The sequence below is a fragment of the Amaranthus tricolor genome, chromosome 7 (assembly GCF_026212465.1).
Source record: "Amaranthus tricolor cultivar Red isolate AtriRed21 chromosome 7, ASM2621246v1, whole genome shotgun sequence".
NCBI classification, from domain to species: Eukaryota; Viridiplantae; Streptophyta; class Magnoliopsida; order Caryophyllales; family Amaranthaceae; genus Amaranthus; species Amaranthus tricolor.
In genome coordinates, this window is record NC_080053.1 from 10794534 (window position 1) to 10808148 (window position 13615).

At 35.3% G+C, this 13615-nt stretch overlaps 1 protein-coding gene across 3 annotated transcripts; it reads left to right on the plus strand.

The window, feature by feature from the left end:
- Positions 1 to 4875: 4875 nt before the first annotated feature.
- Positions 4876 to 10213, plus strand: LOC130817791 (serine/arginine-rich splicing factor RSZ22-like). Of its 3 annotated transcripts, none has more exons than XM_057683687.1 (6): positions 4876 to 5294; positions 5507 to 5610; positions 5796 to 5884; positions 8352 to 8574; positions 8779 to 8898; positions 9064 to 10213. In XM_057683687.1, exons 2-6 carry the CDS (start codon positions 5522 to 5524, stop codon positions 9098 to 9100), a joined length of 558 nt encoding a protein of 185 aa, XP_057539670.1. In that variant the 5' UTR covers positions 4876 to 5294; positions 5507 to 5521; the 3' UTR covers positions 9101 to 10213. The 3 variants fall into 3 exon arrangements, with proteins under 3 accessions (XP_057539670.1, XP_057539669.1, XP_057539671.1); XM_057683686.1 differs by having other exon boundaries at positions 4876 to 5246; XM_057683688.1 differs by lacking the exons at positions 4876 to 5294; positions 5507 to 5610; positions 5796 to 5884 and adding an exon at positions 7710 to 7858.
- Positions 10214 to 13615: the final 3402 nt, after the last annotated feature.

Here is a 13615-nt window from a genome sequence, read left to right on the forward strand (position 1 = left end):
TTACCGTTGGCTGAGTAAACAGAGTCATCAAGGGTTTTATTTCCCAAGAAACTTAAATCACACTTCCAAAACTTGAGTAAAGGAGTCACCAGTTCTTTAACGTAACAAACTCAGCTAATTCTCAAACCAAACATCTAACTAAAATAGAACGTAATCATAAAAGTCGTTCGAAAAGTGCAATATAACCAACACAACCGAATCTAATATGCATTTATCAAAAACCTAATATAATACTACAAATTCTCTCGAACTCAGCTCAATATAACATCCATATAACTCTAATCATCACCACTAACCCATCGATCCTGACCGATTTCGATCTATAGACAATCTAAAAGATGGAAACAACAGGGGGTTAGGTTTAACTGAATGAGAAGTAACAATCCGAAACAACAAAACACAATAATTCAACATAGGTTTAAAAACAACATCAGTTTCCTAGATCTATGTGCGCACCAGAAGTCTAGTTGAGAGGAACATCCATAGCTCTAATGTTATGTCACTCTCGGGTGAGGCTAGTCAATATTTGAATGACAATTCACCTCAAAATAGGGAGTAAAGGAGATTTTCCTTCTACTCTGTCAATGACCAGCTCGTGAGCCCGATCCATTGACCATATCAATATCAGCATAATCATTCAACAAACTTGTCTCAACATTATAAAATTCACCACTTTAATAAAACAATTTATAAAACTATAGTCTGGCCAGACCCTTTAAGAAACTGCTACTATTCACCAACTATGACGCTTCACAGAGTCAGATTCGATTTGCAGCTATCAACTAGAATGGTTCCGCATAGAAATCGTCTCCTGAAGCATAACCATAAACAACATCACTAACATGCGTTCGATATTACTATATTAACAGATAATCTATTACATCTCTTCCTACGTCGTCTTATTATCCAACATCTCAAGTCATAAGGCTATTTCATCAAGAAGTTTAGTATAAACTAACAATACTCATAGCTTTATATTTTCCACTTATACACCCTTATACATCCAACATTTAAAATCATTATAATCAAGTATACTCTATCTTAATTCAGCGATATGCACACAAGACTTCACAACCAAGAACCTAAAATTGACCATACTTTCGTAATGATTCACCAACCATTCATAAGCCCTTTTATATCTACAATTAAATCAAAAAAAATAGACATTTAACCCAAAAATCCTTAATTTCTCCAAAGAACCTAGCAAGTCATTAAGAATATCACTTTATTTCATATTTATCGATGACAAGTATTTCCCATCAAGATCCATAATTTAATCTCCAAGATCCACCAATCTAACATCAATTCACAAGACGCATCTAATTTAAAGAGAACTAGTATGCATGTAATAATTTCTCAAAACATCCGATTAATCTCATTGTTGGGATAATATTATAATGAGTAACAATAAGAAAATATAATAACATAGAAAATATTGATAATCTCGATATTTATAAAAATTAACAGACAAGAATATCAAAAAAACAAAATAAAAATTAAGAGGGATACATTTTTTACCTCTGAATTGGCGGCATAAGGAACATCAAGGAGGAGGATTTAATGTATTTGACCGAAAATGGCTGAAATCTGAAATACACGGACACGTCTCTGGACTGGTGTGTCCCGTGTCGGACACGGACACACGACGGACACGTGAAAGTCCGTGTCCGACACGCCAAATGAAGTATCCAATATTTTAATATTTTTTCGGACACACGGACACGGCAAGGGACGCGGCAAGCAGTCATGGACACGTTTTTTTTTAAATAAAAATAAAAATAAAAAGTTGAAATGTTGTTCTTGATTTTTTTTATATCCTCTTTGAATATTTGTTAATTATTATTTGTTAATGTTAAATTATTGATGTGTTAGTTGTTAATCTTAAATTCTTAATCTTAGTGTTTGTAATTTGAATTTTGAAAAGTTAAAATGTTGTTCTTGATTTTTTTTATATCCTATCTAAATATTTATTAATTGTTATTTGTTAATGTTAAATTGTTAATGTGTTTATAATTTGAATTTTGAAAAGTTGAAATGTTGTTCTTGATTTTTTTGTATATACTCTTTAAATATTTGTTAATTGTTATTTGATAATATTAAATTGTCAATGTGTTATTTGTTAATCTTGATTTTAAATCTTAAATTTACTTATTTATTTGGTTTTCTTTGATTTGGTTTGTATGATTATTTTTAAATACTCATATTGTTTATTTGATACTTATTTGCATTTTATGTGAGTTTTATGTTTTTAAAGTGATTATTTACATATATCAAATGAAAGATCGTAAAATTATCTTTAATTTGATATATTTATTATATTACCATTTTCGTGTCCCCGTGTCCAGTTGGCGTTTTTCCGTACCCGTGTCGTGTCCTTGTCCGTTTTAGTGCAACCTAGGCTGAAACGAACAAGAACAACCTGCTTATATTGGATTTGCAGTATTAGCTTCAAAATTTCAGAAAACTGTTGTACTATCTTCGAAATTCAAGATGTTGGACTGAAAATTTCAAAAAAAGGCTGAATAGGGAGAAAAGAAAAGGAATATACAAGATGTTGTTCTATATTCGAAAATTAGAAAAGAATTGAAGATGAAGGTTGTTTCCTTACCAAATTTCGGAGAATCCAGTGCTAGAATCATTAAGAGAGTCGTTGTTTGGGTTGCTGCGAGGGGTGATGTTCATGCCTTCGAATGGGGACTGTGATTGCTGCCCAATTTTCTCATAAAGAGGAGAAGGAAAGGGAAAGAAAGGGTTTTATGATACTGGATGTTTGCTTGTCGAATCACGAGGAGGCGAAGGAGAAAATGGCGCCTGAAAACAGAGAATGAGAGGGAGAATGTCGATTGTTATCTTCGTAGTCGAAGGCTTGAAGAAGATGAATAGTAAATAGGGGAAGGCAACCTAATTTCGGTTCTTGGGGCATTAGAATTAGACTTGAAAAAATTAATAAGAAAAGGAAAAAGTTATAAACTAGCAAAATTAAGAGTAGTCATACTTAAAAGCCTAATTTGTTTTTTGGTTATCTTAACCCCTAAATTATTTATTCGACTTAATTTTTCTTCAAACCCAAAATAATTCTCTTTTAATATTTAACTTAAATTCCCCGAATACTAAAAGATTAATTTCTCAAATGTTACATCAGCAATATCATTATTATTATTATTATTATTATTATTATTATTATTATTAAATGTTAATTTTTTATCGAGAATGCAACTACTGTTACATGATTTGTCACCCAAATTCAAGAAAATCACTTTAAGGATCTTCATGCCAAAGAGTACTAAAATGAATAGGCTAATTTGGGGCTAACTTGCCACCCAAATTAGTTTCAAGCAATAATTATAAAGACTAATTTGGGGTTAATTTGCCACCCAAATTAGATCCATACCTTGACTATAAGAATCTTCGTGCCAAGGGCTAACAAAGAGTTCTGAAACAAATAGACTAATTTGAGACTAACTTACCACCCAAATTAGGTCCAGACAATAACTATAAGGATCTTTGTGCCAGGGACTGCCCATAGAGTCCTGAAATGAATAGGCTAATTTAAGGCTAACTTGCAACCCAAATTAAGTCCAGACAATGATTATAGGATCTTTTGTGCCAAAGGCTGAAAAAGAGTCCTGAAACGAATTGGCTAACTTGATAGTAGCTTGCCACCCAAATTAGTTCTAGACCATGACTATAAGTATCTTTGTGCCAAGGGCTGACAAAGAAGCTAATTTAGGGCTAACTTGCCACCCAAATTAGTTCCAAAAAATTACTATAAGGATCTTCACGCCAAGGGCTGATAAAGAGTCCTGAAATAACGAATAGTAAGTTTGTTGAGATCGGACATCACACAAGTTTTTCTTGACTTTTATTCATTCACTCATTCACGATTTTCTCAATGTTCCATTATATAGAGTTTCATCCAGATATTTTAAGGATTTCATTACAAGTTTAATGTCTTAATAAAGTATAATACCCTCTTGTAATGGACGATTATACCATACTACTAGACTCCGGAGTACTTGTGATGTTGGTCTTTATCAAAGTATGAACACTATCTTTGATGGACTTGTCACTTGCCTGAAATTTAGAGTATCCACCAGACATGACATTGATGAAACCTTTTGTGACACTAGTCTACTCGTCTTCTTCCTATCAGTGTTCTGATCTCTCCCTTTGATCATTGTATGACCCTTGCCTAGACCGGTAAGGTTGGTACTGTTGATCGTGATTCATGAAGCGTCCCAATTTTCCTTCGTTTGAGAGTCAATCAAGGACTTTCTTAAGTTCTTGGCAATGAGCAAGGGTATGACCATGCTCCTTATGATACTCACACCACAAGTCCATATGTTTACTATTTATTGAAGTACTCACTTGAGGAGGTTGTGGAAGTTCAGATCTGATGGCATTGAAAATGTCTTTTTGATTCTTGTTGAATCGAGGATCATAGCCCCCATTCTTCAGCTCCTTTGACCATTCCACCGAGTAGTTATGATCATACCCCGTTTAAGATTATCCATTACATTCTTGTCGCCTTGTCGGTAAGGGTGCCTTAAAGTGTTTGCATGTTGCTATCATTGGGTATGCAATTTATCATTCTTCTTCTTTTTAGCTTGAGAGTCTATAGGTGTGCAAATGTCTAAAGCTTGAATAAACCTTTGAGCAATTTGCACTGCTTCAACATAGGAGGTAACTCCATTCTCAATTAGCTGCCATTTTAACTTATGGGTTCTCAATACGTTGATGAGTGCGAGCACGTTTGCAGAGTCATTTATGTCCGTAATAGTCAGGACTTTATCGTGGAATCTCTTTGTAACACCCCGGCCCCTCGGACCGTTGGTGACTACTCATGGAGACTGTAGACTGGCCCCACAAACCAACACAAGTCTTTCCGGCGCACTTTGGCCTCACTCGCGCGCACCCGGGAACACTTCCCAGGAGGTCACCCATCCTAAGATTGCTCCCCACGAAGCACGCTTAACTGTGGAGTTCTTAGCAAATTGAACCCAAGACCATATGATGGGGCTTAAATTTGATCACGTGTGGGATTCTGCCCTAGAGGCTACAACATTTTGCTGTCAACAAAGGACATAAATGAAAATTGAGACAACAGGAGGTCTACGAACACTAAAACCCTAAAATCATTCTCTTCAATTAGTTTGCTTTTTAAAGGTGTCTCCAGTTTCCTTTCAAAAAAAAGTTTCTCCAGCGACTACAGCCTACTTCTCTCGCTTCGAGATTTCTCCTCTGAGGTTCGTCTTTCTTCAGTTTTCTCTTGATACTCCTTGTTTCACGTTAAGGTTTGTTCCTTCTGTTAGATTTTTTTCTTTTCAATTTATCTTTCTCTAGATCTGTTTGTTTATGCTTTCTCAAACCCTAATTTGCGATTCTTTTTTTTTGCGTACTGATTGTAATCAAAATCATCACATTAATTTTACAGTTCATTCCATTTTTTTTTATTGTTTTCGTTTCATTCCATTTTTTTTTATTGTTTTCGTTTTGTTAATGTTAGGCGTTATTTTGCAAAATGTCTCGTGTTTATATTGGAAACCTGGATCCACGCGTTTCTGAGCGTGACCTTGAAGATGAGTTTCGTGTTTTTGGGGTTATACGAAGGTCAGACTTTTCGATTACTGTTTTTCTTTAGTTTCTAATTAGGTTTGATTTTGAAGAATTATGTTCCATGTTTATGGATTTAACAGATGAATTGCAATTTCCATCTTTTTTTCGACAATCTGTTGTATTTGAGTTGTATTATGTCTAGCATATGAATTGGTCTAGCTAAAATTGTGTTTGTGCAGTGTATGGGTTGCACGAAGACCTCCAGGCTATGCATTTATTGATTTTGACGATCCTAGGGATGCAAAAGATGCAATCCACGCTTTGGATGGTATTATCTTTACGCATAATACTTAAAGCTACACATCATGTTTGTTATTATTGACTGTTGGTATTTCTATTTTGTTTAGTCCATGTATTTTTATGTTGTGTATTATTTATCTTTTTAAGTGTGCCTGATTCTTTTTTGTCTTATGTTTTTCGTCAATGATAGTATGATTGAGTCCTTGCGGCATTAATGCTGCACTTACTTTTCATTGTTCTCTTTATTGGTATTTCATATTTTCAATGGTAGGAGGGATTGGCTTAAATTTTTTTCTTTTCAGCAGTAGTATTTAGAATTCTTGAAAGCTCTTAATTATAAGTTTATTCAACTGTAGTTTATTTCAACTGTAGTTTCTGAGCCTATAAGGTAACTAGAATTGCACATCAGTCATTGAGTACATCAATTCATCAATCAGAAATGTAGGATCAATATTATTCAATGAATTATTTAGAGCCAATTTTCAGATTATCTTCAATAGTTATGTAACATATAGTTATTAAATTGTAGTGTAATATGTGATCTTAAGTGTTGACTGGTCAATGTAATATTGATAGGTTAGTTGTGGTTGCCTTTTATTTGGAAAAATTACGAATGTGTAAGAGTTTTGGGGGTGGAGGATGGATTGTTGAATGTTGTCTTTGTTTTTTTTGTTGTTAGATCATTACATCTACGCTGTGATATCTTCGTGCTTCTTTAAGCGTGTATATTTGTATCTCTCTATGAAATCACTTTGAATTTCCATTAGATATCTTCGGCTACAACAACAACAATGTTAGAGCCTTAATCCCAAAAGATTGGGTTGGTTACATGAACTAGTATAATGGTCGCCCACATGGATTCTTATGATTTTAAACATTCTCAATCCATAAGTTTAGATCCGTTGTGTTCTTTTCCACTTTTTCTCACATTAACTAGGCTAGTCTTTTGCGTAAGTTCTGTTGTTTGTTTACATGGTAGTCTAATGGGTGTTTGATAAAATTTTCTCTTTAGCCTAAGAACACCTTGATCACTTGATGTTCCAGTAATTGCTCTACATTTTAGTCACTCATATACATAATATTATGGGTCACATTTTGTTGGACGTCCCTATTAATTTGAATTATGGACCTAAGATATTTGAAGCATTCACTCTGAGCGATTTCTTTATCTTTTAGTTTTATATCGCCTCTCTTTACCTTGTTTGTGTTAATGTTGCATGTACTCCATTTTACTCCGATTTAATTTGAACTCCTGCGACTCCAACTTTGTCTCCATCGCTCTAACCTATATCATGCTTAATACTATGGGCCACAATACAATGTTATTGATCAAATGATCTCATTTAGGACCGCTACAAATAAAAGGGCTTAGGTTCGAGCCTTGATGGAAGATAATCGTGATTAGCAAATCTTGTGTTGCTCCTCCTTATGTCCTAACATTCGTCTTTACTTTTCAATACATGCCTTGCACTATACTAATGGAAGACAATCGTGATTAGCAAATCTTGTGTTGCCCCTCCTTGTTGTATGCTTTTTCCAAGTTAATTAAAAATTTTAAAACCATGTGCACTTTGGCAAAAATCCAAATTGGTCCTTTGATAAGATGGTACATCGCCTTATATGTATCTCTATCGATCTTTTCCATCACTTCATATTATGACATGTTTTGTTCCTTGATAGTTGGAGCAACTTGGGTATCTCCTTTATTCTTGTGAATAGGCACTAGAATACTTTTTTTCTTTCTTTAGAATCTATTTTGTCAAACACACTCTTTAAAGGCCTTTAATTTATTCTCCCAATTCGTTACTTTTATCTTGGTTTTAATTTCCTTTTAGTTGGCTTAGTTTTCCTTATTCCTTCATTTTGCAAATGCAAGATGGAATGTTTTTTTCTTTTCCTTGTGTACTGTCGTCTTCACTCTACCGCATTGTATATTGCTTCTTTACCACGATAGTACCTCCAAATTCTCCTAAAATCACCATAGCTATTCGAGTGATGCCAGGTAGTAATTGTAAAGGATCATTGACTAAGTATTGCAGAGATTCAAGTGCTTGACGGTTTTTAAATTTTCCTCAAGCTTTTGCCTCTTAAAATTGGTGATTTTGGGTTGTATTGGTCAATAAACTTAATATCTTTCATGTGTATTATCTTTTTGAAATATTTGCAGTAGTATGTTGATGGAAAATACAAACATTCTGCCCATTAATATACATTGCTATCTGTATGTACTCGTGTTTGTTTAGTTGTAGTGATCACGTCCTTGATCTATAGGGTTTTCTGCTTGGTTTATCCAAAGTTTTTTTTTTGCTGCCTCCTGTATCATCAACTGTATTTGACGTGAAATGGAAAAAAAGATCATTAGATGTGTGCAGATGGATAAATTTTTGTTTCTCCTTGTATCAACCTTGTTTTTATTGGCAACATGGCATTACCATGTTTATGTTTCTTATCCGGTTATCCTTAATCCTTTTGCTATTTTATTTCTCATTATTCAGGTAAAAATGGCTGGAGAGTTGAGCTTTCTCACAATTCTAGAGGCGGAGGTGGTGGCCGTGGTGGAGGCCGTGGACGAGGTGGTTCTGATTTAAAGTGCTATGAGTGTGGGGAGCCAGGTCACTTTGCTCGAGAATGTCGTACGCGTGTGGGTGGAGGTGGAGGTGGAGCAAGGCGCCGCAGCCGCAGTCCAAGATACAGGAGGAGCCCAAGTTATGGTAGGAGGTATTGACCAATACTCTTACTTTTGCTTCTTTTTCATGAACTTTTTCAGATGGTTGGTTTTTGTATCAAGATATTTGGCAATTCCCTTGTAAGTTATCAGCGATTTTTTTTTAATTGTTTTTGGTATGAAGGGTGGTTATTGGACATTTCATTTGAGTCAGATAGTAATACTGGATTTTACTTATTGTATTTATTTATGTGCAGGAGCTACAGTCCGCGTGGTAGATCACCACCTCCGCGACGTCGCAGTCCCTCACCGCGTGGAAGAAGCTACAGCAGGTCACCACCTTATCGTGCTCGTGAAGAGTTGCCTTATGCCAACGGGTAAGGGTCATCTATGTTTGCTTGCTAACTTCTATGCTAGACATGCGTACTGCCTCTTCTAGTGTGGCAATCGTTCAACTCTGTTTATTCTTAATATGTTTTCCTTGCTGTTCTAGAAGATTGAGAATGTAGTATCTGTTAAAAGTGCTCTCTACATGTGTGCAGTAATGGTGTCAGGGAGCGTCGCCGGAGCAGGAGCTAATTTGGGTCGTGTACTATGAAGATATTGAGGTTTATGTTTGTAGTAATGCTTGGACATCGTTCAACTCTGTTTAAGCTGGGTGCTGCCTGCAGCAACAGATCTTTGGATTTGGTTAAGTTCTTTTCTTACTGTGTTAATTAGTAATTTCTATGTTTAGTAAATTGGCATCAGGGTTAAACTTACGAATTGGTGATAGTTTCTATTACTTCTTCCCTTTAGTTCTTTGCAAAATAGCTGGCTAAGTTTTGTACTGTTTTTCTTGTGTCGAGGTGTCTTCATGATTCTACATTGGTAGTGTGCCCCTTCTGCTTCTGCATCATTGGTTTTCTGCTTCTACACTCCTCTGTGGTTTTGTTGCTCGCACCTTCCCCAGGATCTTCAATTTTATATTATTGTGGATCCCGGCTGGCTTCATCACTTGGAAAGCCCTGCTAAATTGAATCTCAGCAAAATGATGCTTCTCCCTCCCCTGTGGTTTTTGTTCCTTGCTGCGTTCCCCAGGATCTTCAATTTTGATTTATTGTGGATCCAGGATGGCTTCAGCAATTGGTCAAGCTATATCTTGATTGAATCTCACCAGCATGATGCACCTCATATGTTGCGACTTTTTTCTGTTTGCCTGGATAGACAAGCTGCTAGTGTTGTGGCCAGTACAGGCATTTTGTAGAAGTTCCGACTTTTCAGGACCTAACTTTTGAGTCGACCTTGATGATTGGATTTCCATGAGTAGCTATCTTAAAGCATGACAAACAACTTGTGGAGCAAGTGATCTTCAGTTTTTTGCCGCGTTAGATTTATTTTCCTTTCCTCGGGGGGCTGTGGTGGGGGAGGGCAGCATTTATACTAGTGGATGATTGGGAGTCGCCTTTTGTGCATCATGATAGTTTTATTTCTCGCCTTATTCAAGAGCACCGTCAATGACTTTGGGGACTTGTCAAGTATCTTCCTTTTGTTAAGACTTGAGAATGATGATTTAAGGGGTCATGTTAAGTGGGTCCATGTAGCTATCCTCGTGTATCTGCCTCTATTCCTCCCTTTTTGTTAAACCTTTGTTTCTTAATCCTTTTTATCGGTGTCAATAATATATGGTCTTGGACTCTTGGGGTTTTGTGTGAGGTGGTGTGTTTTGACAATTGTGGTACTTGTTTTGATGGATTTGACTTTTAGCTTGTTAGCATAGCAACATAGTATGAAGAGCGTAAACATCATCCTTATATCCGTGAAATGGTCTATTTGCAATGATATTTTGTCTCTCTCCCGTTCCCTTTTGTTTTCCTAGTTGCAGTACACTTCGTAGCTTTTGTATTAATGATTAGCTGTAAATAAGGTTTGGTTCATTTTCAAAAAAAAAAAAAAAAAAGGTTCGGTTCAGATGTTCTTTTACTGAAAATCGTTTTTTGTCATTCATCCTTACCAACTGACTTACCTGAATGGTTGATATTGCTTGTAATGTCTGGAGTTTATTTGGTGATGCATGTAGTATCTTGATTTCAATTTTTTTCAATAGACGCCAGGGCTTCCTTTGTGAAAGACAAATGCTGAAGGGTCAACATTGACGTGGACCAATATTTTAGATTGATGCAATATCACACATCTGTATTTGCAATTGAGTTGGTTATAGTGACAATCTAACTTTAACCTATAAATTTGTGATTGTTATTTGCACGTCATTACTCAATATTTACCCTGAATTTTATCCACTGGGTAGCTTTGGTTGAGATTGATCCCTACCATTTTGGTATTACTGAGTTGACGCTACTTATAAACATAAATACTAGAAAAAAAGGGTTATTTCATATTTTGAAATTGAACTTGGATCGCTGGCTCCAAGTTGTTACACCAATGAAATGTCGGAAAAATACAATAGTGAGTTCCATTTGTTCCATAATTGCTTCCGGAAATCCGAACATCATGTGTGGACATGCTCTAATGCACTAACTCGTACTAATACTTTTTATAAGATTAGAGATGAATTAATATAAAAATGATTTTCTTATTGGACCATAGTAGTGAGTTGAACTAATATGATATTATCATCGAGTTTTGAAGGTAAAATTTTTGTCGAGGTTGTGACACATAAGCAATATTAAATAGTGATGATGTCGGCAGTATTTTATTTTAGTATGTTATAAATTAATTAAGGTAAGTATTATACTACATTTTAACTTCATTGGAAAGCTATTATGTCCCGTGCATATTAGTCTATACAGGTTCATTTTAGAAATGTTAATAGAATATAATTATTAATTACTAGTATAAAACTCGTGCAGTGCAAAAATTTATGAGTATAAAATATATGTTAAATTAGGGATATTCTACATGGTAGGTACGAACTTTTGCAAAAGGCTAGTGGTAGCGAATCTTAAAAATATTCCACAAAACAGCATTGTATTTTTGTGATTCAAGCTGTCGTAATACCGAATCAAAAAATGTTTGATTTTTTGTTATCTTGGAAAATTTTCTTTTGGTCGTTGTGTTATTTCCTTTAAATACAGTAGCCCCTTCCTCTTCATCTATCTTCTTCTTGCATTCATCTTCTTTCATCAATTTTCAAATACCTTCAATCAAGTGTTCACATTCTGCATACTCAAAAAGTTCTTCAAGACCACCAATGAGGCTCTATACAAATGTAAAGTTTGCTCTTTCTTTATTTGGGTGAAGGAAGAAGATTTGACCAAGTATAAAGGATAAAGATTCATGTGTGTAGCTAGGCATGGCCACGGTCCGGGTTGGTCCGGTTCCGTTCCAATTCCACCCGGTTCTGGTTCCATTTGGAACCTGTCGCGACCGGTTCCGGTTCCGGGCGGTTCCAAACGGTTCCTTGGCGGTTCATGAGGCGGTTCCAACTCACGGGACGGGCGGGTCGGACCATCAGTTCCATTTTTATTTTTTCTTTAAATATTTATATAATAAAAAAATACTATAATATTGCGGACGTACCTTTGCTGATTACTTGATTATTAGCGAAATTCATTGCTTGTCAAGTTGTCATCGTTATTAAAATATATACTAAAAAGAATGAAAAAAATAAATTAATAAAAAATGAATCAATGATAATGTCGATAAAGATGATTAATAAAAAAAGAGGGAGAAAATGGACTTGAACCTAGTACCCAAAGGAATACTAAGCTGCCTACGTATACCGAAGGAATCAAAGCCCACGTAGTTCTTTGTCATACCTTTTATTTATAGTTGTTGAATGTTGATTTATCGTTGTCCGATTGATCCTATTCGTCTTCGTCATCATCATCTGGTTGGTTAGATGCTTCCGCTGACTCTCCTCCTGACGTTGATGCAGATGTATCCATCATCATCCATGGATCATCATCGTCGTCTTGATCATCATCATTCCTTAGTCCTTGTGTTCGAATCTCCGCTTGATCCCAATCTTTCTTGTAAATACATATTTGAATACTATGTGGAGCAAGACGAGATCTCTTTTCGTCCAAAACTCTTCTACCTGCACTAAAAGCAGACTCCAACGCAATTGTTGACGCAGGAATTGCAAGGATATCCTTTGCAATTCTCGATAAAATGGGAAATTTTACAGATTTTTCTTTCCACCACTCTAAAATATTATAGCTACCTTGGTCTATTTCAAAGTGGTGTTTAAGATAACTATCTAATTCTAAATATGAGGTGGAGGGTGAAGAAGAAGATGATCCTACAAAACTATCATCTTGACTCATTATATTAGCTATTACCGAATTATAATAAGAGGGACGTGCCGAAACGCTAGCACCCCTAAACGTATCGCGTTTTGGGTTATATACACTAGCGTAATAATCATAGAGTTCTGCTAAATATTTTTTACATGTTCCAACATAATTATGTACATCAGTAGGCGGGCGATCTAACGATTGGTAGAAAATCCTATTACTTTAGTAAGGACTTCAGTTTTAAAACATGGGTCTAAAATGGTTGCAATTCCATAAATATAAGGAAAATCGGTAAAATATATCTTCCATTTTTCCATCATATCTGCAAGAATCGGCTTCAAATATGGGTTAGTATCATCATACATATGTTTAAGGAGATGATAAAAAATAGTAATACACTCACTTATTACTAAGTGAACGTTCGGTTCATAAACATATGAAAAAATCTTAGTTGCGTGGTCATACGCTTCTAATATATTATGTACACCTATAGCTAATTCCCAAGTGTCATCAGCTATATAGCTATCTGTACACTCACTATACAGTTGTGTTATAACTGGACGATAAGCAATCGCCTTTCTTAATAAATCGTTGGTTGAGCCCCAACGTGTAGGAGTATCTAATGATCAATACACTTTTTTTAGTTGATATTGGTCACATAATTGTTTATATCGTCTTTTTATCTTTCCAATCCTAAGCCACTTCACTATATCTCTAATCGGTTCTAATAAATTGCTTAATTGTTTTATACCTGCTTGGCAAGATAAGTTAAATATATGCGTACAACAACGTATGTGTAATAAGCTACCCCCAAGGATAAAATTAAAAGCGGGTTCGTTATACAAAAGTTCTATAC

Coding starts and splice junctions, on each gene's coding strand:
- LOC130817791 (XM_057683687.1), top strand. CDS start 5,522: ATGTCTCGTGTTTATATTGGAAACCTGGATCCACGCGTTTCTGAGCGT. Junction 5,611..5,795: donor GTTTTTGGGGTTATACGAAG/GTCAGACTTTTC, acceptor GTGTTTGTGCAG/TGTATGGGTTGCACGAAGAC. Junction 8,575..8,778: donor AGCCCAAGTTATGGTAGGAG/GTATTGACCAAT, acceptor ATTTATGTGCAG/GAGCTACAGTCCGCGTGGTA.